The sequence below is a fragment of the Cololabis saira genome, chromosome 16 (genome assembly GCF_033807715.1).
Source record: "Cololabis saira isolate AMF1-May2022 chromosome 16, fColSai1.1, whole genome shotgun sequence".
NCBI classification, from domain to species: domain Eukaryota; kingdom Metazoa; phylum Chordata; class Actinopteri; order Beloniformes; family Belonidae; genus Cololabis; species Cololabis saira.
The window spans coordinates 15,212,109-15,236,939 of record NC_084602.1 but is presented as its reverse complement, the minus strand read 5'-3'; the positions used below and the strand labels follow the sequence as shown (position 1 = coordinate 15,236,939).

The window sequence follows — 24,831 nt, the reverse complement described above, 5'->3', positions numbered from 1 at the left end:
TTAATGCCAGATATATAAAGCGGTAGAGCCACAAGCTGGTGAAAACAATATGGAATTGTCAGGAATCAAGTCTGATGTGTTTCACCATGAATTAGATGAAGGAACATATTTTGGGCTCTAATACTCATCCAGCCAGCTTTCATACGACTACACAGTGACAGCAAATAGAGCACCAGGACTAATATTTGATTGAATTTGATCTTTACATTCATATTACCTTTATAATCTCCCCTTCACCCCCTCTGGATTTGGTTATTACAATACGAATTTCTCTCGGACAAAAAAGAGGGACTGCACTATTCGGTAACCATCCATCGTTCAGGATGGAGTAATCCTGAACTTGGTGTGAAGGAGCGTCCCTGCATCCCAGATACTGAACCATCTGGCTGTTTTCTACTGAGAGAGTTCATATGTCTTAACTGCCCCCACTGCATGTAGTATCAACAGCTCAGTTGTTGCCAGGCAACAAAAACAACATCCCAGCGTGTGTAAATCTCTGGAGGTTTTTACTACACCTACCTTTCTGTTACATTTGCATTATTTCTACAGTTTCTTAACTAATTTTATTTTTGTTTTTCCAACGTATTCACTTTACACTTAAAACACACTTCCCCTCTGGGGGTTGAGAAAGCATTATTCGTTTGGATTTTAATTTGCATTTGTCGTTTCTCCAGATGTTCTTACCATTTCGCAGGGATGTTTTCCTGCTCCTGCGCGAATGAGCCAAAGCGATGATCTCTGAGAAAAGCCTTCCCATGACTCCTCACAAAGCTCTCAACGCTCTGACCCCACCAGCGTGCATGTCTGTAGCTGATGCACTTGAAAACAAGGGTCCTGCCAGCAGTATATACATAGAAACAAACAGACACACACAGATACATTGGGTTATTTCAGAGAAAAAATATATATATATAAATCACTGTAATGCTTGACTTCATATGTGGTCATTAGCTGGGATTCTGTATTATTACAAGTTAATATAAATAACCTGGAAAGACTATCAACGCGGACTCCATGTTTGGTCTCTGTGTCTTTGGAGTCCATCCTGATGCTGAACTCTTTATCCACCAGCAGGACGAAGGAGATTGCTCCTGAATCTGGCTTCATGTAGAGCAGGAATGAGTCCTTCACCACGAGCCAGCTGCACACAACAACACAACGTGACACAAGTGTCATCATCATCACCATGATCATTTCATATTATTGTGCCGCAACAAAAATTTTGAGAACTATTCCTCTTTTATTTCTCATTTTAAGGACTGTAGGAAGAAAGCCGTCATGAGGATGTAGGAGGACGGGCCAAGCGTTTCAAACGTGTGGGATCTTTTTTTCCTCTTTGTGTGTTTGTGTGTGTGAGTCTTGGTGAAATAAACCTGTGACATAATAATTTGGCTTGGAGAAAGAGCAAGAGATAAGAACAATCATTCCAATGTTAAGAGAGGTGAATCATTGATTGTATTAGTTAAATGATTTGGTTAAGCGTTCAGACAATCAAAACTATGACCAATTTCTTCTCACTATCATGTTCGTACTGTATCTAATAGATGATCACGCTTCTGGACACCCAATTTATGACAAAATCCTACAGTATCCTTTTTGAAACCACAAAATCTATTACAATAATAATAATACTAATAATATAAACATATTTTTGACAGTATATATCTCAAGAAACGAACTGAAATAAGTCTTCTGCTTTTAACCCATAACTAGTTCACTAGGAGCAGTGAGCTGCCATTTTTTCTGGAGCCCAGCAGGAAAAGTTGGAGGGTTAAAGGCCTTGCTCAGGGGCCTACAGGGGTTCACCTCTGTTGCCAACCCAGGAACTTGAACCCGGGTCCTCCAGGCCCAAGCCCAGTAGGCCACCACTCCCATGGAGTCTATGAATGTAAGAGTGACTGGTTGCGGGAGAGAACCCAGGCTTCCCTCTCCCAGCCACCATCTCCAGCTCTTTCAGAAGTACACCAAGGCACTCCAAGCTGAGAAATGTCATCTTTCCAGTGTCTCCTGGGTCTGTGTCAGTGCATTTTTTGAAGTAATACATGCTTGAAAATCTTCCCCATGGATGTATCCAGCTGGTTTCCCAACTGGATGCCCAAAACAGCTCAATTGGCTCCTCTTGATGATTAAAAAAAAAAAAAAAAAAACACACACACAGGGGACTAATCATGATTCAACTGACTTTTATGGATAGCAGAAGGGGGAGGGGCTTGTTGGTGAGCCGGTGTCATGCCAAAAAGTGATTGCCTGCCAGAATCTGATTTCTGGCCGCGGGAGCAGGAGTACTACTTTTATTATTACTAATAATATAATATTATTATTATAATATTTTATTATTATTTACAACGCACAGCAGCCCGTTGAGCGATAGCGCTAAAACGTCAGATTTTCATGAAAATTTCATTATGAAGCTCAAGAATGAGATCAAGTCATATTTAGGCAGAAACAACTTTTCTTTAACTGTATTTGGCCTTCAATCAATTTTTGGGAGGTGAAAATGCCTATTTTGTGTTGTAATGGTCCTTTAAAAGAGTTAAAAGCAATCCTGTGAGCTCTAGTGTTTATATTATAAAGCTCAAGAATGAGATCAAATCATATTTAGGTAGAAACAACCTTTCATTAACTGTATTTGGCCTTCAATCAATTTTTGGCAGGTAAAAAGACCCATTTTCAGGGGACAAATCCGATTCTGGCAGGCAATCACTTTTTGGCACGACACCGGGTCTTCACATGTGGAGTGCAGCTGGGATACGCCGGAACAAGCCCAGACAAGCTACGTGGGTGTACCCACCTCAGGGCTCAATACCTGCAGGAGAGGCCATAATGGTCGGGTGCAGAGTGTTTTGGGCCCTGGCCAGTGTCAGGTCGCTCTACAACACCCCACCCAACGCCAAGCATTGGGCTTGGTGATGTGAGTCAAGCTTTAGCCGGGGAAAGTCCTGGAACTCTACAGCTGCTGAAGCAGCAGTGCGTTGTTGTCTTCTATGCACCATGCATCTCAGCGGGACTTCTCTGACCCTGCTCCATAACTTTACGTGGTCCTCCAGTAGCCTATGTGGCTGAGCTGCTGTTGGTCTTAAACATCTCCGGTTTCTAATAATATCACAAACAGCTGACTGTGGAATGTAAAGCAGGGATAATGTTTTAATGATCTGGCTGTATCTGAACGGTTTTGACAGCATAGGGTCAGCACAACAAGGCCAGGAGAAATGCTCTGTGGGGTAACCAATAATGTTTCTCCGTTTGGCAGGCAGATGGGCAAGTCTGGGTTCAACAGACCCCAAAGGAATGTTATTATCAGCCTAACTAAACTGTTCTTCCTGTGAGGTTGGTCAAGGAAGGATAATGTTATGAGGTTTTCTTTCAGCATTACAAGACATTTTGGACAATGAATGCTTCAACTTTTTGGTAACAGTTTAGGGAAGACCAAAGACCTTATCAATGCTCCACAGAAGGAATGAGCACACATGCCTGCAGAAATGTATTTGAATACCATTATAGTCCCCGTTAGGCACCTGACCACTTTTCTGCATCGACTGTGCATCTACGTCTTTCTTTGGGCCTTCATTTCAGCAAAGACATGGACACATTTCACTCATTCACTCACAGATTATGTTCACATGGCAACTAAAACAGTAGGGGACTAAAATAGAGAAAGAGTATGATTCACACACCGTTTGGACCAGCGATAGCAGGCCTGACCCTGACCGCAGCAGTTCAGTCCAGGGATACGATGTCCGCCTGAGCGCTTATAGATCATCCCTTCACTGTGACAGAAAAACCCATTATATTTCTTCTAAAAACCTCATTTGTGACGTTAAACAAAGAATGTGTACTAGATTGGACTACCTTGTAAAGAACGATAAACTTGATCTTATAAAAGCACGACTAGAAGAAAATTATGTTTGGAGAAAAAAAAAATGCTCACAGTCCTTTGGGTCCCAAATCATGAATGAACGACAGTTGGCTGACGTCAATGAACTCCATCTGAGAAAAGACAAATAAGAGACAACAAGAGACCTCACACAATTATCCTTGTACTGACACACCGTGAATTGTGAAATACATAATGTGAGCAGGCAGCTGTCACTGCCACACACCTGGAGGCACGGTGACTCATGTGAAACAGTGGCTTTAAATGAGTCAAAATGTGTCCTTGTATTAATGTAAGCATGCAACGAGTGCAGCAAGCATGTTGCCGTGGCAATGGTACTATTTAAATACCCGTTTGACCATAAAAAGTGAAACAGGTGAAACAATATACAGTCCTGTGATAAAGGCCGAAAAGCGTACTTTCAACCCACAGTACATGTGTCAGGACATGATAAAAATCCTTTATCAGATCTTAAGATTAGGTCAATTGAACTTCAGAAGAACAATACATGCCATGTTACACTGTGTTATTATTTGCTGAACAAAAACTAAGCCACAATGCAGAAGTAGTATGTGGTAAAAAGACGACAAATGACTTGTAGAACCACCACTCCACAACACCAATAACTTAAAGGTAAGGTTTCTGTATGAAAGTATTGCTCTGTTATGTTGTTGTGGATGAATTTTGGCATGTTCATTAAAACTTTGCTTCAGATCATTGATTTGTGTGCATTTGTTGCTGCACAGCTCTGCACATCACAGCACTTAACCAAGCTGAAGCCTGAACTTTGACTGGGCAGGAGCACCGGAATGATTAATTTATTTTACAGCCGTCCTACTGCGGGTTTGCCGGTGTGTTTGCCATCATTGTCCTGTTGCCTGACCCTTTTGAGGCAAGCACTAGCTGTTGGACGGATGTCCTCACATTTGACTCAAATCTCAACTCAATGACAGTAAAGGGGTGCAGGTTTTGTTGCTGCCAAACAAGCCCATATCATCACCCCTCCACTGCCGTGCTTGAGAGTTGGTATGAAGTGATGCAATGCATAATGCCCAAAAACATGGAGAATAATCCAGAACTGTTCAAAGTTTCTTCACTGCAACATTGCAAACCACAAATTCTACACTTTGGAATGGTTTTTATCTGATAAAAATGACCAAGTGTAAAATATAACAATTTACAATTTTTTGCGGTGGCTGCCCCTAAGCTGTGGAATAGCTTGCCACTAAATATTAGATCTGCTCAGACCCTAGAGGTTTTTAAGTCTTCTTTGAAAACGTATTTATTTTCTTTGGCTTTTGGTGTACGGTAAATGGTTGCCTACATCTGTGAGAAGTGATTGTGCACTTTGTGTGTCTGTTCTTTGCCGTCTATTTTCTATTTTTTATTACTATTTTATTGATCATTCTAGCATGTTAGTGATTTTATTGTTTCTACACTTTGTACTCTATTTTCTTTTGGTATTGTTTCATTTTTATTGTATACTGTACAGCACTTTGGTCGACCTCGGTCGTTTTTAAATGTGCTATATAAATAAAATTGACATTGACATTACAGGTCCCAAGAACAACACGATTGCTGACACTACTGAGAGGGTGAGTCACTGGATTTGGATTGAAAAGAGGGACTCCTGGGTCACAAAGCAGCAGTGGCCGAGTATGTAGAGGGGGTCAGAATCTAGGGGGGTGCAGCTGGAATGTCAGGTGATGCCATGAACCCTCTGGAGATCAGGTGGGCACAGTCAAGGAAGGGTGCCCACTCAGGACTCCAATGAGGAATGTGGATGTGCCTCACTCAGCAGTCGTCTTCAGGTATCAACCAAATCAGAAGTAGTACAAAAATATAAGCCCATTTACGAAATCTATGTGACACAAGGCCATTTTTCTACAGTCGTATTTATTATTTTAACAAAAAATAAACTTAAAACAATACCAGTAATAAATAATGACAGATATTAGGGTCAGCTCTTTACCTTCCACTGCAGAGGTAGAGCGCTTCAACATGTAGAAATAAACCGTTATAATCATTTGATTTTACAATGCATTTCATACAGGAGCAAACTTTCATACAGGTGCTGGCAGAAATGGAAAGATGCTTAAATTAAGCATTAATGTCCAATATGCAAGTTGTGAAGTGCGTTGCTTAGTGTAATTACTCACAGTATGGTGATATTTGCGATACAAGGCCATCCTCAGCAGCTTGTTCAAATAGTCCTCTAATTGTCTCTGTAGAAACACATACACTATATTTAACTATATATATGGGCGTATTTTAATGGTAAGGTTTTTCTATCTGAACACCAGCATGCACAGATGCAAAACACAATCAGACTGAGGTTCAGAGAAATCATGCTGGCATGGAGTGAAGTGCCATGGCAACAAAAGAGTGCACGAAGAGCTCTGTGCAATAAAAACCAAGATGTGGACACAATTAGTTTGGCAACCAGTTGCAATGAAAGTGCTGCGACGTACCCTCCTGCTGGAGACCTGCTCGTCTCGCACCAGCTCATCTCCTCCCCCCCTGGGCAGGGATGGCATCTCCCTCACCTCGCTCTTCCTCACCGTCTTCCTCCTCACTGTGTGGCTGCAAGCAAGGAAATTAAAAATCTAAATGAAAAACTATATGCCATGCGAAGAGGATTTTCGGTTGAGTACTTCTACAAACCACCGCGCATATAAATTTAGGGTTCTATGGATAGGAGATGGGAGGAAAAGAAAAAAAAAACATTTCGGTGGCTGCTCAGAAATAAAAATACAATTTTCTGTCTAGCTTCCTCTCAGCAGATGTTTTGAAAGTCAAATGTTAATGCTTGAGCACACTGACGTTAGACACATTCACTGCGATGTTATTGTGCATCCAATGAGGACATTTTGTTAATCTGAAACCATCAAAGCTATTATGTTCTATTTTGGAAGCTGTTCTTTGCGTGGAAAATGAGCAGTTTCAGAAATACATCTTACACCCACATCGCTTTTAAGAACACAAGATGAAGTCTTCATGATGACTTAAAAGTAATGGAGGAAAAGTAAACATAATGCAAACAGCGTTCATATGAAAGTAATGGTTGAGCCTCTATTTTATAATTAAAATCAGTGGCAAATATGATTTTTTTTAAAACAATACTTAAATAGCTGCTGTGCAACCGGCCCTTTGGTGCAAACTATAATACTGAAGTGAGTTGGGATGAAATAAAGTCTAACATTGAAACAACATCACAATAAAATAAATACAATCCACATGGGGGGTCTTTGGTTGATACTTTTCTCTTCGTCTACTATCATTTCTCGATAGTAGCAGTGGGTTTTTTGGGGGGACCTGCGTGTCCAGGCCTTGATTTGCATTTGCATGACACATGAAGCTGCAATAGCGGTATCTGAGTTGCTTCAATATCTTTTTCCGCTTATCCGTTCCCAGGTCGCGGGGGAAGCAGTCTCGGACTTCCTTCACCCCCAGACACTTCCTCCAGCTCTTCCGAGGGGAGTCCGAGGCGTTCCCAGGCCAGCCGAGAGACATACCGTATTTTCTGGACTATAAGCCGCACCTGTATATAAGCCGCATCCGCTCTATTTTAAAAAATAATAAAAAAAAAAAGATATACAAGCCGCACCTGTATATAAGCCGCATCTGCTCTATTTAAAAAAAAAAAAAAAGATATGCAAGCCTCAGATATTTATGTTGTTAGATTAGATATTTACATGTACAGAAGGATTCTGAACTGTAAATGATGTACATGTTTGTACCTAAATAGATCCTTTCCTAACAGTGTCTTTTAACACGGCAGCAACTTTGCTGATTAAAACGGGACAGAACCAAGAGAAAATAACCGCTATTTATTTATCTATTTATCTGTTTGAAATCTGCTTCCAGCTACTTCTATCTGCTAAAGAAGAAGTAGCATATTCTTCTTTGCATTTATTTTGTCTTAGTTTTGATTCCAATTCCGGTTAGAGCGCCCCTAGTGGTGGAAGAAAAATCCACAGAATAGCCGCACCTTTGTATAAGCCGCATGGTTGAAAACCTATGAAAAAAGTAGCGGCTTATAGTCCAGAAAATACGGTAGTCTCTCCAGCGTGTCCTGGGTCTTCCCCGGGGTCTCCTCCCGGTGGGACATGCCTGGAACACCTCCCTAGGGAGGAGGGACATGCCTGGAACACCTCCCTAGGGAGGCGTCCAGGAGGCATCCGGTACAGATGCCCAAGCCACCTCAGCTGACTCCTCTCAATGTGGAGGAGTAGCGGCTCGACTCCGAGCTCCTCCCGGGTGACCGAACTCCTCACCCTATCTCTAAGGGAGCGTCCAGCCACCCTGCGGAGGAAACTCATCTCGGCCGCTTGTATCCGCGATCTTGTCCTTTCGGTCACTACCCAAAGTTCATGACCATAGGTGAGGGTAGGTGCGTAGATTGACGTAAATCGAGAGCTTCACCTTTCGACTCAGCTCCTTCTTCACCACGACGGTCCGGTACATCGACCGCATAACTGCGCACGCTGCACCGATCCGTCTGTCAATCTCCCGCTCCATCGTTCCCTCACTCGTGAACAAGATCCCAAGATACCTTAACTCCTCCAGCTGAGGCAGGACTTCCCCACCCACCCGGAGAAGGCATGCCACCCTTTCCCGATGGAGGAGTTGCTTCAATATGTCAAAAATAAATACATTTCCGATAAAGATGTAAAATAGTGTTCATTGGTGTTTGTCCATGTGTTGTGTATCTTTTCGAAGCTGCACACCTGCGTGATGGCAGTGGTATCCTCATGAAGGTCTTGTACGTTCGCAGTTCTCTGTGCAGCTCTATGAAGTGTTTCTCCTTCCGCTTGACCAACCAGGTAAACTCCCCGTGCTTCATTTCGATCTTAAACACCGCTGGCAGAGACTGCAGACACACACTGGGTTAGTTTTTCTTACAGAAAGGTTGTTTATTTCTGAGCAGATGACAGTAACATTTAGGATCATTTGTAACACATATGAAAATGAAAGCCAGGTATGTATATCAACTGTAATGAGATGGGTGAGTGCGCAGTACTTTGTTGACGCTCCTGTGGTGGGACGAGTTGAAGCGGTCCTGTGCCGCGGTGAACCGCTCCACCTCCAGGATCCGGGCAGTGATGGGGACAGTGGGCAGGTAGGTTTTAGCATTGGCTTCCTTAAAGCCCACCGTGGCGTACACTGCAGAAAATGGGATACGACAGTCCCCTAGCACAGAAGGAGTTAGAGAGTGGTTAGTCTGATCCTGCTCTTGTTTGTTTCCTTGCATGTGTAGGAGTTACTCAGGCTGCTTTAAAGTGAGTAGGTTGCATCTCTGACAAGTGGGCCTCTGTTCAAGATCTCCGAGATCCTTGAGTTTTTAGTTTAAGAGCCAATGCTGCCGCCTTTTATTCTCCAGTAAAGCTTGTGAGATCTGAATTATGTAAAGGAAGCATCCACCCTCATACTTATGCAGCGTTCGATTGCAGGTTGGAAGTTCAATGCATTCAGTGGAATCGCCACTCTTTCCTCCACTTTCCATACGCTCAGACAGCGTAAGCCCACTAAGGTCAACTCTTCTTGCAGAGATCCTGGACAACTGCTGGTAGGCTCGATATTTGATATTTGTGGTATATACTGTATGCCACACCATATATGTGGTACAGTATATAGGAATGCAACAAAAAAAAGATTATTAAAGAAAATGTTTCAACATTCATGGATTTTGATTTTGTGTTTGATTCCGTTTTCCCGTATAGTTACGTTTTAGTGTTCATTTCGATGTGCTGTTTTTTATTAGATTATTGTTGTTTTAAATGAATACAACGGATTTTTTCTTTTTTAATCTGTTTTTCATTTAATTTCCTGTTTTATCCTGGAAGGGATTTTCCCCCCCCTCTGCTTCATGACTTCCTCTGGCCTCTTTTTTCCTGAATGTCAACACCTGTATCTTCAGCCTTTGAGCATTTGTCAGTGTTTTCTAATGCCCTGCTTTCCTGATATTCTCAAGTTTGACGCATCATGGGTAGAGGACCCAAATTCAGGGGATTGGAAGGCACCTGTATTAATAAAGCTCTTTTACTAACATTAAAACACAGCTAAAGCAGGATAACCGAATCATATGGGCAAGCAACTCAAAAAAAAGCAAAAAAGAAAAACAGGCAGAAAAACAACAAACAGATGACAATAACATTTGAGGTCATTTGTAACATATACTCTTACAAATGGATAGAGGATGGACTAGCAAAGAAAGCAAAGGAAAGCATGACTATATAGATCGACACACACAGTTAGAGGCTAACAAGACACAGGTGATGACAGGCAAGATGACCAGAAAGCACTTTCAAAACAGAATGAGAAATTAAGAAGTAGAATACCAAAGCAGCACAAGAACTCCAACAACCAAAACAGAAACCATCAAATAAACCCAAACTCTAACTCCCAGGACTATGACATCAGTAGAGAGTGAGGAAGCACACACTCACCTAAGTAGTTTCCATCGTCGATATCCTCTCCCTCCCCTATGTCCAGCTCCCTGGCATCCAGGCTTTCCACAAGGTCGGTCATCTTGAGGCCGTCGTGTACGTCTGACATATCAGCAACTTCAGATTTCACCAAGTTGAGGTTACTTGTAGTTGGCTGAGTCTTACCAAGCATGCTTCACAGTCTGACCCCAGAGCAGGGCACACCTAAAGAGGGAGGAGATCATGGTCACATAAACTAGCTGGTGATTCTTTCCTGACTGTACGTTCCCACAGCGAGGACCAGTCACTCCACGTGAAGCCTTCTAGTGACCATGTTCTTACTTTCACATTGAGTCATAACTACAGCTGCTCAAGTTTTTGTTTTTTTAACCAAATATGATGTAAACAGCAACATTTTGAAAATGACAAGAAACAGTTTCACTTTAAATCAGGTAACATAGTTTATATGTTTTATAGTAATTTCTCCAAATCTGATCAACGTTAAAGTCAAGGTTGATAAGAAGTAGGTATTATTACATTAAATCATAACATAAAATGGTTCATTCATACAATCGGACGGTTATTTTTTATCTTTATTTTTTAAAAGTCAGTATCAATGCCAACCGAAGCACATATGAGCTTTTGCAGTATTTAAGCTCAGATGCTGAATCAGCTCTGCTGCCTCTCAGTTCATTTCCCTTCAGGGATTAATGAAGCATTTTGAACTGAATTGACTTGAACTCTACTGGTGTGGAGGTTAAGTGGCTTTTCCAGCAGCGTCTACAATTTACCCTTGACCATTACTCTTGTTTTATCTTCCATCATTCACTTTGTTGATTCTCTCAGTCGTCTGTGCCACGTCGTACCTTGAAGCAGCCAGCGTTGGTTGAAAGAGGCGGGGCCAGGAAGGGTTTCTAAAGTTAACTTGGGTGGTTTTCTCCAACAATGGGGATTGGATACCTTGAGACCTCGACAGCGGTTCCTAGAAGTAATAAAGCTCTTCTTTAAAGGGAACTGAAACTGATATTTTAAAACGGGGAAACTCTTCTGTGCGGACTTTTCTTTCTATAACGATAAGACAGGAAAGCTTTGGTTATGGTGATAAAGGTGTCCGTGGGTTCTCTTTACTCTTTTTGTATGTATATGTCATTTTTGCACTAAACATTGTTCTATTTTGTTTCTTATGGAAAGATATTCCTGTAATAATCTTTCCATGTTTGCTCTGTCTTTCCTGTTATCCTAGACCCCTCACTGTCCGCCCTCCCTGAGTTTGGTCCTGCTGTTTTATTTTTTTTCTCTTGTGTTTGCCCCCCAAGTAAAGATCTGATGTGTATCTGCTAGTTTCCTGAGATAGGTTTTTCTTTGTACATATTAGTATGTATGCAGTTGAATCTGGACTATTTTTATATACAGGACTCTCTCAGAAAATTAGAATGTTGTGATAAAGTCCTTTATTTTCTGTAATGCAAAAATGTCATACATTCTGGATTCATTACAAATCAACTGAAATATTGCAAGCCTTTTATTATTTTAATATTGCTGATCATGGCTTACAGCTTAAGAAAACTCAAATATCCTATCACAAAAAATTAGAATATTCTGGGAATCTTAATCTTAAAATGTAAACCGTAATCAGCAATATTAAAATAATAAAAGGCTTGCAATATTTCAGTTGATTTGTAATGAATCCAGAATGTATGACATTTTTGTTTTTTTTAATTGCATTACAGAAAATAAAGAACTTTATCACAATATTCTAATTTTCTGAGACAGTCCTGTATATATTTTCATATAATTGGACTGAATTTAATTTGATTGTATTAAACTTTTTTGTACTGTTTACTACACAAGTAAAGAGGTCTGAATTAAAAATGGAAATGGATTATTTTCTTGTTAAATACAGTTAAATAGAAGGAATGTCCAGCATTTGAGTGGATGCATGAAGTTAAATTCTGCCAGTGTATTTTAAGTGCACGTGTGATCATAGCCAGCAAAAAACAAAGATTCTACTCGTTGGAACAATAACCATCATTCATTTTCTTACTCACTGGCCAAAACATGTAAATGTGTTGCACCAAAACTGGTTAGACCGGTTACAAATAACCATATTTCCCAGTCATTTTCCCAAGAGTGCTTTCCTCTCTAAATATGAGACCGGGGACAGACAGCGTTTGGAAAACAACAGCGGGAGGTGATCTACATTTGAGTCTCCTGAGAAACACTGACAAAAAAAAAGCAGTCATTCATGTACAATCCCCTCTGAGATGCTGCTTAGTTCTGCCAGTCCACTCTTGCTGGTGTGACACTTTAAAAAACCTCCCTCGGAGTGTAGGTGAAGTGGTAATAGAAGACGTCTAGGAGGGGAGCAGGGGGTTGATTCATGAGAAAGAATCTGAAAAGACTTTTTACTGAAAGCCAGTTTGGGTGTGACTGGAACTTTCTACATTTTATGCACTCCTTTATTGTTGGGCATCACAACACCCTCGAAACAGTTAGGGTTACATTTTTGAATATTGTTCAATTTCTCATTTAATTCACAAAAAATAAGTAAATTTTTCACAGGGTGATGCACATTACTTTGGAAGAAAAGGGCCCCTTTGGCCCCGGTCCAAACCCTGCAGAGTTATTGATGTGCTTTCAAGTGAAAAAACTAACCCATGACCTTTTAAAGATGAGCAGAAGTTGATGGAAATTGGAAACTTCTCACAGCATTTTGATGAAAGGAAGATCAAAAAGCCACATTAGTCAGTAGAACTGTTCAGGAAATGAAGGATTTGGTTTCCAATATAACCGTGGGGCAAAGCTATGAAAGCTGTGAAGGCCAGAAAAAGTGCACAGGAAAAGATAAAGAGAAACATCAATTTCTCTCCAGTATTTTGGAAAATAAGAATCATACGGCATATCCTCATGCGGCCTGTTTAAGTCCTCAGCTTGGAGATAAATATGTCAATGATAAACACAAGACGTGATCGCGTTCACCAGGCAAGATCCAACACGCTCCCGCAGTCAGAGTCGGAGGAGTCACCAGCAGCCACCGGCCGCCCAGGATGACTGCATGACTGCTGAGAAACTGCACAGCTGAGCTCCTCCCTTCATTCGTTCATCACTTCTCTTCCTCTCAAGTCGCTGCTTCTTTTCCCTCACGTGGGGAAGCTGGTCATGTTAAGCTTCAAAGGTTGACACAATTTCTGGAGGTCTTAATGAAACAAAAAAACTTAATGTACTCCTTTCTTTTGTTTTGGGCTGTGCAGCACATCATTTAATGACTTTTTTTCCCTGCACACTTGAAGTGGAAACATTTATTTTTGTGCAGCATTTTTGTGTTTTTAATCTTGGATTCCAGAGAAGTTAATGAGCGCACATGAGCGTTATTTTCCTTTACTAAGAATATCTATGATCCCCGAACACGTGACCCTCACTGGGGTCGACTGCAAAGGGACCTGGAATGTTCTCATGTGTTCTTCTCAGCATGAGTAGACTCAGATGTCAGGCATGCATGCACATCTTCAAAAAAACTGGTAAACGGTGTTTAACTAACACACAACCTGTGAGAAAAACGGTTATCTGTGTTGTACATTCCAGTATCGCACTCCCTACTCCCTACTTCCTGCTTCCTGCCCTGTTGTCATGGCAATCGTTTCAACAGCTCCCAAGCAGCAAATATATGAATTTGAGCAGAACCAGCTGAGATCATTCACTCCTCCCTTCAAGTGCTGACATCCTTATAAAGTCAGATGGTGGGTGAATGGCCGTGGTGCTGCATCGGAGCGCCATCGGACCATGGCAGAGGAGGTGGAAGGAAAAGGGGGACACACTCTTCAACCTGACTCAGCAGAAATTAAGACTCTTGCTTCATTTCTACCCCTTCCTCAGTGGGAGATAATAAACTTCCAGTCAACTGTACATTTTAATATCATATGACGCCAGCATTCTTATACGCAGTGGTGGACAGTAACAGAGTAAATTTACTTGAGTACTGTACTTAAGTACATATCCAGAGGATTTGTACTTTACTTGAGTATTAGATTTCTTTGGTACTTATTACTCTTACTTGAATACATTTCCAAGACAAATATTTTTACTTTTACTCGAGTAAATTTCTAGGAAGGCTGAAAAGTACTCGTTACTTTCAGGTCTGCTCTTTTTTCTTCTTCCCTAAAATCCTATTGGACACAAGCTGTTTTTGTCAAAGGAGGAGACCTATCACAGTGCACGCTCTCCACTGGGATGTACGTAAAGCGGAAATACGTCAAGCCTCCTCAAAACGATACCGCCAAAGTAGCCTGCGTTTGTCAAGACAGAGCCGCAACAAGTGAAGACAGAGCCGCAACAACGGCTACGCCTGCGTCAGGAGAAGAAAGACAATCCGCTGAGTCGTCTGAGTCTGATAATGAGCCGGACTCGGAGCAGGGACTTTCACAAAATCCTTGGCGGTATCAATGTTTGAGTTCGACCGAGTAAAAAACGAGGGCACAGACAAACCACAGACAAAATAAAAAAATTAAATTAAATTAAAATTAAATTAAAATTAAAAAATATAGTAATTTACTGATGTGGAAAATAAGAAATTTACTCTTACTCTTACTCTTACTTTTACTTAAAGTAAATTTAAAAGCATTTACTTTTGGATACTTAAGTACCTTTAAAAGCAAGTACTTTTCTACACAACTTGCCCCTTTCGCAGCCCACCTGTCTTCTTTACAGGGTCCGTATATTTCGGCCCACATAGACTTCTCATTTGACCCCTGACCCTGAATCTATAAGAAGGACCCATTTCATTTGTCCATTTTCTACCCCAATATCCCCCTTTTAACCCAGATGGGGTCCACATGTACATGTTGTGGTGGTCTGTTTGTCCTGTTGCCTTCTGGGAAAACGGTTTCATGGTATCTGGGTCAACTTCCTGTGTTTCTTTTTCATTTTGAGGAAACACGCATACTCGCTGACTGATAAGAAGACTGTGTTACTTTGTCTGTTACTGTTAATTTCCTGTTTTAAGAGCTGATTATTTACCGAGCTCTTCCTTCGCCGAGACTTCAGTATGTTACGGCTCCGGCCAAGAAAAAGTCTACAGCAGCCCTTGAACCCAATCACCCAAAAAGCAGCTTCTAACTTCCTTTTAATGTCTTATCATGAATTCAGAGCCTTGTAGCCGCATGAATGAATTATTAACATCATTAAAGTTCGACGCTGTAACATAATGGTAGGGATAGCGATACCAAAAGTTAATAATCTTACTCCAGGTTACACAATGTTGATCTACAATTGTTAGTTTATCCAGCACACAACTGATCCATTCATGGGTCACATCACCCACTCAGTCACGACACCGACACACGCTGGAGGAAGAATCGAGCACAGCGACAAGTTGGTATTTTGTTGGTGCTCATGCACATTATTGATGTTGACTTTGTTCACTTTGCGTTACCCAATGTGGTTTCATCTAGCCATGTGAAGTTTCTTGTAACATAACACACTTCCCTTTCTGGTTTTACAATATGAAAAGATGTCTAATTTATGGTTGTTTCTGTAGCAGAGCCGACAGTGACTCAGAGTCTGCTGCAGTTTCAAGGATCCATCAGAGAGAGATGGGAAAGCAGACAACTACGCCGCCGTCATGTACAGTAAATCTGAAAGCAGGACAGAGTTAAATAAATAAATTAAATCAGCTCTTTTCCTGTCCAATATTAAGTCGAGACAGGAAGCTGCAAGATTCTCCGCCAAACGGTTGGCTCGCTGCTTCGTTGTCTTGATCCGCGTGGGAACACTTTGCTCAAAATGTGAAGTGATCACTCTTTATTGAGGCTCCTTAACTTTTGACTAACTGTCACAGTCATAATGTGACTTAAATATTTCATTAACATCTTATGAAACTTTGGAGTTTGACGAAATAAAAGGTAATTGGGGCTAAATGAGTGTTTTTCAGATGATTCTGATGAGCATCGTTTTTCAAAAAAAGCCTGAGTTGGTCTGGAAAATAAATGTTTTCCCTCCCTGAGAAGTTTACTTTGTTTTGCAAGGTTGGGATCCAACATGCTGCGGAAACCTGCGGGAATTGGGCTGGACTCTACGCAGCGGAGCAAGACCAACCCTGAAATGCTTCGAGTAAAGCAGTGAATGTATCAGATTTTATTTACGCAGAACAGCGTTATCTGGATGCTTCAATCCTGTGGGGGGTCTAGGTGTGCACCACATTGAAGGTATTCTAAATGCAGCCACATGCTTGCACCACTGGAGCCCATCTGCTGTTTCTTTTCTCTTCCACCACTTTAAAAGCTTTATAAGCCAGCGAGGTAATTACTCTTTGAAACATTTTTTTTAATCAACTAAATCAACTAAATTATTATTATTATCACTATTATTATTATTTTGTGTAGACTTATGATACTTCATTTGTTCTTTTTGTATATTCTACTCTGTTAAAAGGTGGGCAAGATAAGCTTTATGCTTCAAGCCCAGACCTTTTCGGTCAAAATAATCACAATGTTGACCAGGGAAAAACCTGTGTTATCTAGTTTGTTGATTTTTATGTTTGTGATTGACTGAAATAAATATTAACTAACTAACTAACTAAAATGTATGCAAGTATATTTAAAAAAAAATAAAACGTTATCACACAACTTTAAACGCATCCCACCAAACACAAGACGACAGAAAAAAAAACACTTATAAACTTTGGTCTTTTATAGCTCGTTTGGTCCAGATTGACAAAAGACGTTCAAAATTGGTCTAAGTCTGACGTGGCGAAAATGACAACACTTTTCAACTTTAAATCCACTGTATTCATTTAAAAAAAAAAAGACACTGGAAAGACTGTAGGTTGATATTTTTAGGTCCACCCAATTGTCCAGCTGTGTCTTACATGGTGTGCCATTAACAGACAGATATCAATATATTGTTTTCCTTGGAGAGTTTAACTTCTATTTTTTTGGTTTATTATCATAAAGCAACATGATCATCCTACATTGTTACAGGCAAGTTTGTTACAGCAAATTACGACTTTTGAATACACTTCATGCCCTAAATACGCATCACAATATCTGTGTATACAAATTATTTTGACGGAGCTGGAAATCAAAGCGAAAGACCATCTCTAATGCAGTGAGACACTGCAGGCTTGAGAAAGGTATCCATCTGAAAAGACGTCTCTGACACAATCACCAGCAGATACGTACAAGGAGACTCGTCACCTTCACAAATGACCTCACTGTAGGTCATCCCCATAACCTAAACTGTTGAAGACGTTTTTATTTAGGCAATTTTTCAGCTACCCATTTTAAATGACAGTCTTAATTCTGTCTCTCTAGGCTCGGTCTGCTTGCAACGCACGCCTTAAAGCGTCAAATTATGGACGAGAACGCTGGAGGCGGACTGAACATCAGTGTCAACATCAGCCGAGGTGTTGTCGTTGGCAACCCATTGAGTGTGAAGAAAAACGGGCAAATTTTGAGATGTATTTTCTTCTCCTGAGTTTGCGATAATAAGCCTGACATTTACAAAGTGTGAAAGCAAACACGGTGAATGATTTCAGCCATTTTAAAAGATACCGTACGTGTGAAACGTCATCTCTGAGACAACCGCTCATGCTCCCTGCAGCACGTGCGTAACATAAAAGGCGCTTGGCATTTATAGACAGTGTGGTGCCAAGCTCCTCATGGCACAGATGGTACAAAGAGAGAGAGAAGATGGAGGAAGGGAGGGGGAGAAGCAATAAGAGAGGTCTGCGACACCTCTTTTTCTCTTCCTACACTAAAGCTGCCTATTATCTAATCCTTCACACCATAGACCGGGGGGATAGGGTCAGTCACAGAGGCAAAGAAAGGAAGACATGCAATAGATGCCAGGAAGAGAGCGAAAGCAATCGTCCCCACTGGTGGAGTGCTGTTTTGCTGCTTGTAGTACAAGGCATCATTGTGCTAACGGAGAGGGGATACTGCTGCCTCTCATTATTCCTGCCAAACCTGACTCAGCCAAGTTTGAGCCCAGGAAAAAATGAAAAACCCAAACTATAACTTGTCCAGACCAATGAAGTGACTCACGATTGCAGCGGTGAGACCGAGAATACAGAGGGTTTTTATGCTCCTGATTTAAAAAGGTTGGTTCCACCAAAATGCAAAACAAGAGACGCACATTCAAAATTTCAGTTTCAATACGCTGGCATTGTCATCTGAGAGAACTCTTTTGACTTCTCATATCCTCAATTTGCATTTGTCCTGTCCAAGATGGTACTGTAGTTTAAACTCAATTTCCTTAAAACATGCAGATCTGGAGCTCTTTTTAACTGTTAACCTGTTGCTGACAAACACCCCGGTCCCGGCAAATATTCAAAACATGTATCATCATACCAAGCACCTGCAGCGCCTCACACAAACAGGGCAATGAAAAGAAAAGGCAATTACACCTAAACAAAATACAATCCCAACATCAACCACGGGACGGGACGAAAAGCACCAGCAAGTTATCAGTTTAAAGCGAAGACTGTGTAAGTATCAACAACATGTGACAGAACGCACTGAGTTAGCAGCTGAAGAACAAAAAAATTCTACACCCCAACCTTGAATCTGGTGTTTTACCATCATAAATCATAATCCAGTGCAAAACTCCACTTAATTCATGTAATCCCAAATCTCTGTGCGAAATCTAAAGCATTTTTCGCCGCCTCAGATCTTTCTTGTTACCAGGATAAGTTTAAACAAGACAAACAATCTGGCCATCTTGGCAAATATATGCTTTTATTTGTTTGTTTTTCTAATTTGGATTATACCGAAATTGATGGTGTAGATTTGTAAACTGCCTGGGAGCTCTGCTTAAGATTTGATAGAAGTGTCAATCTTCTAAATTAGTGACAGTTCGGTTACTGGTCAAAATAGGGGCTCGTGCTGTGGAGAGGACCTGATACAATCAAAACCCAAAGCAGTTCAATCTGAAAGGAATCAATACGCAGATATAGACTTTATAAGAAGTACCAGACAAGCCCTCTGCAACATCAAAAAGAGTGACATTGAATCCTGTTCAGGCAGATGGTGAATGTTTGCAATAGGACCTCCCATTTCTAATGTTGTTTTGGTAATTTCTGCCACATTTAACTGACACACGGTTGTAACAAGCTGCCTGCTGCTTCGCCAAGCCAGGCAGACTCAACACACAATATTGGTCATCACTGCTGACACCCCAGAACCAACCATCTCACTTCTGGCTTGAGGCTCATGCGGAAGGAAGATTAGTGGCAGTTCCTAGACTGGCAGCTAGAGGCTGGCTCCAAAAGCCCCTCAATCTCCACATTAGAGCAAAAATAAACATATTTACAGCCTGGTTCAAAAAATCTGTTTTGGTCTCAATCCTTTGATTCGACACCCATGAGAATTCTGAGTGGGATTCATTTTTTTGTACCACACCAGGAGAAGTTACAGTATATAAAGCATTACATTTCTTTCCAATATGATTGATTGACAGTTGGCTGAGCCAATGGCTAGCCAGTATCACTTCCTCATCCACAATCGTCATCTTACCGCACTTAGCAAAGCCATGCCGTTTGTGGTAACCTAGCGTCGACTAAATGCAACAGTTATTTTTGATTTCACCGTCGAGTCAACAAATATTAAATGCTGGTAGCCAAAGCCAACTTTGATTGACACATGGTGGGTGTGCTCCCGCCGGCTGTATGAGCAACATGGCTGCGCCCCGTACCAAGAGAAAGAGGCTTTAAAACCCCTCTTCAGAAGGGTGTGGAGTTGTGTGTACATCTTTGTGAGAATGTGAGGCAGAGGTTTATGAAGATAAACAGTTGTACAGGTTCTTCACATCCCTCTGTGTCGGTATATATGTTTGTGTAATTGATGGCCTGGGATTTATGTTTGGGACTTTTGATGGAGGAACTTCCAATGCTTGCCGTGTGGCTTTTCCTTTGCTGTTGATTTCAGAGTGGCTCACTGACCTGACCTGTTGTTACAATCTGTGCACTTTTGTTATTTTTATTTCTTTTATTTTGCTTTGCTTTTAATTTTATGTCATTGTTACATTTTACTTGTAATGTCAAAAATATAAAAATCTTTTAAAGTTTAAAAAAAAAAAACCCCTCTTCAAAAACTAAAAGGTTATGTGACTTAATTCTTTGTTTTTTTCATTCTGTGATGATACCCACATCTTTTCAAAACCATGTTTTGACACACTTCTTTTCTTAACTCCCCCACCCCTGTTATACTTTGCAATGGGAAAAACGTTCAAGTGTGTACCACCTGCATTCACTGGCCTGGTCATATACAGGATATCCTTCTTCTTACACCTCTGCTGTGATCTCACGTATGTTAACTTTTAATCCAAATGTATTATAGCTGCTGAGGAATTTACTTATTTTAAATTGTATGTATCATTTTCAAACAGGAATCTCAAAAGCAGCCTTTGTCAGGAAGGTGTTAAGAATTCTTAAGAGTCTTATGCTGGATGACAAGTGAAATCCTTGCAATCAGCTTTCTACTGTAAAATCCAAAACTTAATGGGTTTAAGTGCTTGGAATTCAAATTAATGCTTCTGTGTTGTAATGGGTTTCACTGTGGCAACAATAAATTAGAAAACCGATGGCATCTGGAGCAAGTTTACGGTACTAAATCAAGGATATTTTAAAAGCTTTCAGTCTCTTCTGGAATCCTGCAAAAAGCTGCGGTTTTAGAAAAGCAGTTACTCTTCTTTATTGATTTACAATGAGGAGAAAAACCTCCTTGAGTCCTTCAAACACTGTCCATTCTTTGCAAACCAGCACGGTCACTGACATACTCTCACACACTTGACGCCTGGGGCAGGACGGGCGGTAATACAGCCTGTTGTATCGGCACGCTGGCACCTTAACAGAGGACTGCTGCGGTCATAACTCTTCCACTGCATGTTCAAAAAAGACTCCTGAATGCCAGAGGTCGGTGTCACGTGCATACTGTACTGTACCTTGCAACTACAAACAGAAGAAGAGAGGAGAGCAAGCATAGGTAGGGGGGCATGGGCTAACAGCAAAGGAAAATATCTCCAGTCTTCCCATGACATTCCAGCTGCAGCAACAAACTTTCACAGCAGGTTATGAGAAAAGGAACAGCAGGCCAGCACACACACACACACACACACACACACACACACACATACAAACCTGTGATGTCTTATGCAACAGGTAAAAAACTACTTATCGCAGTATTTTGTTGCTAAAAACTAAACACAGCCCACTGGAGGACCCAGAAACTAATTTCCACACCCAGCTGTTGCTCCTGTCAAATCTTCCTGTGTGGCCAAACATAAATGTTTACCAGACACCTTGTTACAAAGATCTGATGACAACATCTTGAGATCAGGAAGATATTTTCTTTGATTTGTTGTTTTTTTTTTGTTTTTGGAGGGGTGGCATTTTTGACCCCTGATCCTCCTGTCAACCCAAATACAAGTTTGTGTCTCAGGGACACAAACTGTATCTCCCAAATTCCATGGACACAAATAGAACCCAGCAGACACTGACAGAGAAGGAGACATTACCAACCTGCTCTTCTCTGTGGACACTCAGTCCACATGTTTGACAGTCCAGTAGGTCCCCCTTGCTCTCTGAATGGACAGCAAAGAAGCAGACAAAGAACAGCACAACAGCAACAGCAGACAGTCCTCTGCTCTCTCTTTTCTGCAAAGCAGTAAGTGAGTAACTGAGAAGAAGAAAAAAACTAACAGTGAACTCTCTCCAACTCCTCAGGAAAGGAGGGCTCTCTGAAACTCTGGGCCAATGGCAGGAAGAGATTCTCCCCATGTGCTTTTTTCATTGGGTGATGAATAGTGTGGGAGTTGTGATGAGGTAGGAGGAGTCCTCGAGAGGGAAAATACTGACACTGGACCTCCCATTTTTCTGCTCACCATTTCACACACTGACACTATCTGTGCATGCATCTGTCTGCGTTGGTGTGTATCCATGCAGATGTGTGTTTCTGAAACATTTGTCTCGCCCAGAGAGCATTTACTGATCTGCATGAACAAGCAACAAAACCGTATAACAATCCAAATGATACTGTAAGTAACAACACTTCTCCACCCGTGGAAGTCTGTGTCTCCACTGAAGGAGAAAAAAAAAAGAAGTTCCACTGCAAAAACCATTCATTAGTCCAGCAGCTTCATAAAGAGGGCCATAAAAACTTAAATCGATCTCTTCCTCCATCTAGAGGGTCAATTAATGTACTGCGCTGTTGTGAGATGAGGTACGTGCGTCCTCATTATGAAAGGACTTTAACCTGCAGTCTGCCACACCCTGGAGGCTCGGCCCGGATAAAGATGACACCAGAAGATTGTCACGAATCACTGAACAATGTTCAAAAGGTACTGGAGAGAAATATGTGTCAAAGACAATGAGGCGGCCCATGTGGTTCATACAGAAAAGGCATAAAAAGAGATGATGATGGTGTGGGAAAGCTTGGTTTTAGATGGCAGAAAAGGTCAAACAGAGAAGTGACTTCTTACACTGAAACACAGACATAACGTCCCAGTGAAGCGGCAAAAATAACTCCTGTTGTCCCAAAAGTTGCAGAAGGTTTTTATCGTGTAAATAACAAAAACATCTGCAAGAGAGACACAGCTGTTCTGACCGGAATGGAGTGACTCTATAAATGTTTTCTGGTAATTAGGCCACATCACACATAAAAACACTTGCACACACTGGTGCACAGTCTGGATACACTCTCACACCACCCAACAACAGAGATGTGACGTTGTACGCACCAGATACGAAGAAAAGTTTCCGTGTAGTAGCCCCTGCGAGTGCCCCTCCAGCGCTCTGCCCATTAGTCGGATCCGTGCCTCTCTGGAAGTGATCTCCGTGTCGCGTTCTCTCTCGTCCCTGAGAGCACACACACCATGATTCACTGGTCATAAACCTGTGCTGGTAAACACAGCGCAAAGGGCACGGAGATAACAACATTAGTCCCAGGAGGATCCCAGTGCAGGAGAAATATGCTGTGATTTGGTCCGTACTTGTGTTGAAACTGGACGTGCTCAGTCAAAGAAGCAGTAAAATGGAGATATGAGGATGAACCTCTGGGAATAAGATGGTTTTCTGTTTTTGTTTGCCATAAAATGTGAACTGATCTCCATCTAAGTCACAATAATAGGCAACCCAAACGTGCTTAAACTGATGACACACAAACAATTATGATTTCTTGTGTCTTTATCATTAAAAATTCACGGTCCACAAAAGGAAAAAAAAACTAACTTTGGAGTATAAAGCTGGTTGAATATCCTCTGGAGGCAATGGCTACAGGTGAGCACGTTCAGCAGCTTTGGATAAGACGTATACAACCTTAAACAGGATGTTTTAAACCATTCCTGTTGGGAGAACCGCCTCAGATCATACATTTGTACATTTGTCTGGTGTAAACAGGTCCCTTGAGGTGATTTCACAGCACATCTATGGGATTTAGGTTTGAGATCTGACTGGGCGGATTTTCTGTGTCTGAAGTCACTTTTTAGTGGATTTACTTCTATAGGCCCATAGTCCTGCTGCATCGACCAGCTTCTACCGTACTAAGCCACGTTCACAGTTTCCTGTTGAAGACTTAGGTCGTATTGGGAATTCCTTTTTCCCTTCCATGATGGCAAGATCTCTATATACTGAGACAGCAAAGCAAACCTTAATCAGACTACCAAGGTGGTCTTTGGTCAAAAGCAGAGTTGTGGCTTCTGCCGCATAACCCTCCCTAATGAATGACTAAGAATGGCAGACTCATGAGCACAGATGTTCCCCGGCTTCCAGCTGTTAGTCGTGGGTTCTTCTTTACCTCATTGAAGATTCTGGACTTTGCAATCATCTCGGTTCCGCACTCACTTCTAGGAAAAGTAGCCACAGCGCTAAACTTTCTCCATTTATAGAAAATTAGAGGAACTGTGGACCATCTAACTAAATACTTTGAAATGACTTTGCATCCCTTTCCAGCCCACCCTCATATCTTGGTTGTATGTCTTCAGAGATTTCAAAAACATCAAACTTAAAACTGGCCTCTGGGACCGCTTACTTTGTCCTCCAGCACTGTGGATGTTTTATGGGTGTGTTCAATAAAAACTCAAGAAATTGTTACTGTTTGCTTGTTATTACAGTTTTTCTCGATCGTTTTGGCCCATTTTTCCATTCACAGTTTACTTTTTCAAAACAGCTCACACAAAGCCCTTAACAGAAGCTGAAATAACCAAAACACTTTATGATGTTTGCAGAATGACACCACTTTCTCAAAACTTGTCACACATCCATCAAAACCAAACTTTTCCATCAAAACCTACAATTTTTTCTCAATTGAACATGTAAGTTTTCTCATTTATTTAACAATGGATAACAAAATTGAAACTACAGCTATCAATATCAACTTTTGTTCAACACCCTCATATTTTACTATTTTACAACTGACAACATACTACAATTTGGGTTTTGTATTGAGCACTCTAACTTAGTTATATAACTTAGAAATATACTGTCACAGAGTATTTACAGTAAAATTAGAAAATGTGTATACAGTAAAATATTGTAGATCT

The 24,831-nt window shown here is 41.1% G+C and overlaps 1 protein-coding gene across 2 annotated transcripts in view; it reads right to left on the bottom strand.

The window, feature by feature from the left end:
- The window catches only part of pld1a (phospholipase D1a), a 45,370-nt gene extending 22,241 nt beyond the window's left edge, over window positions 1-23,129 (bottom strand). The window contains exons 1-10 of one of the 2 annotated variants that reach the window (XM_061744255.1): window positions 23,032-23,129; window positions 10,324-10,527; window positions 8,898-9,067; window positions 8,605-8,747; window positions 6,346-6,457; window positions 6,034-6,099; window positions 3,929-3,987; window positions 3,675-3,767; window positions 989-1,141; window positions 685-834 (exon numbers count right to left, since the gene is read on the bottom strand). In XM_061744255.1, the coding sequence (XP_061600239.1) occupies window positions 685-834; window positions 989-1,141; window positions 3,675-3,767; window positions 3,929-3,987; window positions 6,034-6,099; window positions 6,346-6,457; window positions 8,605-8,747; window positions 8,898-9,067; window positions 10,324-10,495 (1,118 nt within the window). In that variant the 5' untranslated portion in view covers window positions 10,496-10,527; window positions 23,032-23,129. Of the gene's footprint in view, window positions 1-684; window positions 835-988; window positions 1,142-3,674; window positions 3,768-3,928; window positions 3,988-6,033; window positions 6,100-6,345; window positions 6,458-8,604; window positions 8,748-8,897; window positions 9,068-10,323; window positions 10,528-21,814; window positions 21,952-23,031 lie in introns of those variants that run through there. The other variant, XM_061744254.1, reaches the window with a different exon arrangement.
- Window positions 23,130-24,831: the final 1,702 nt, after the last annotated feature.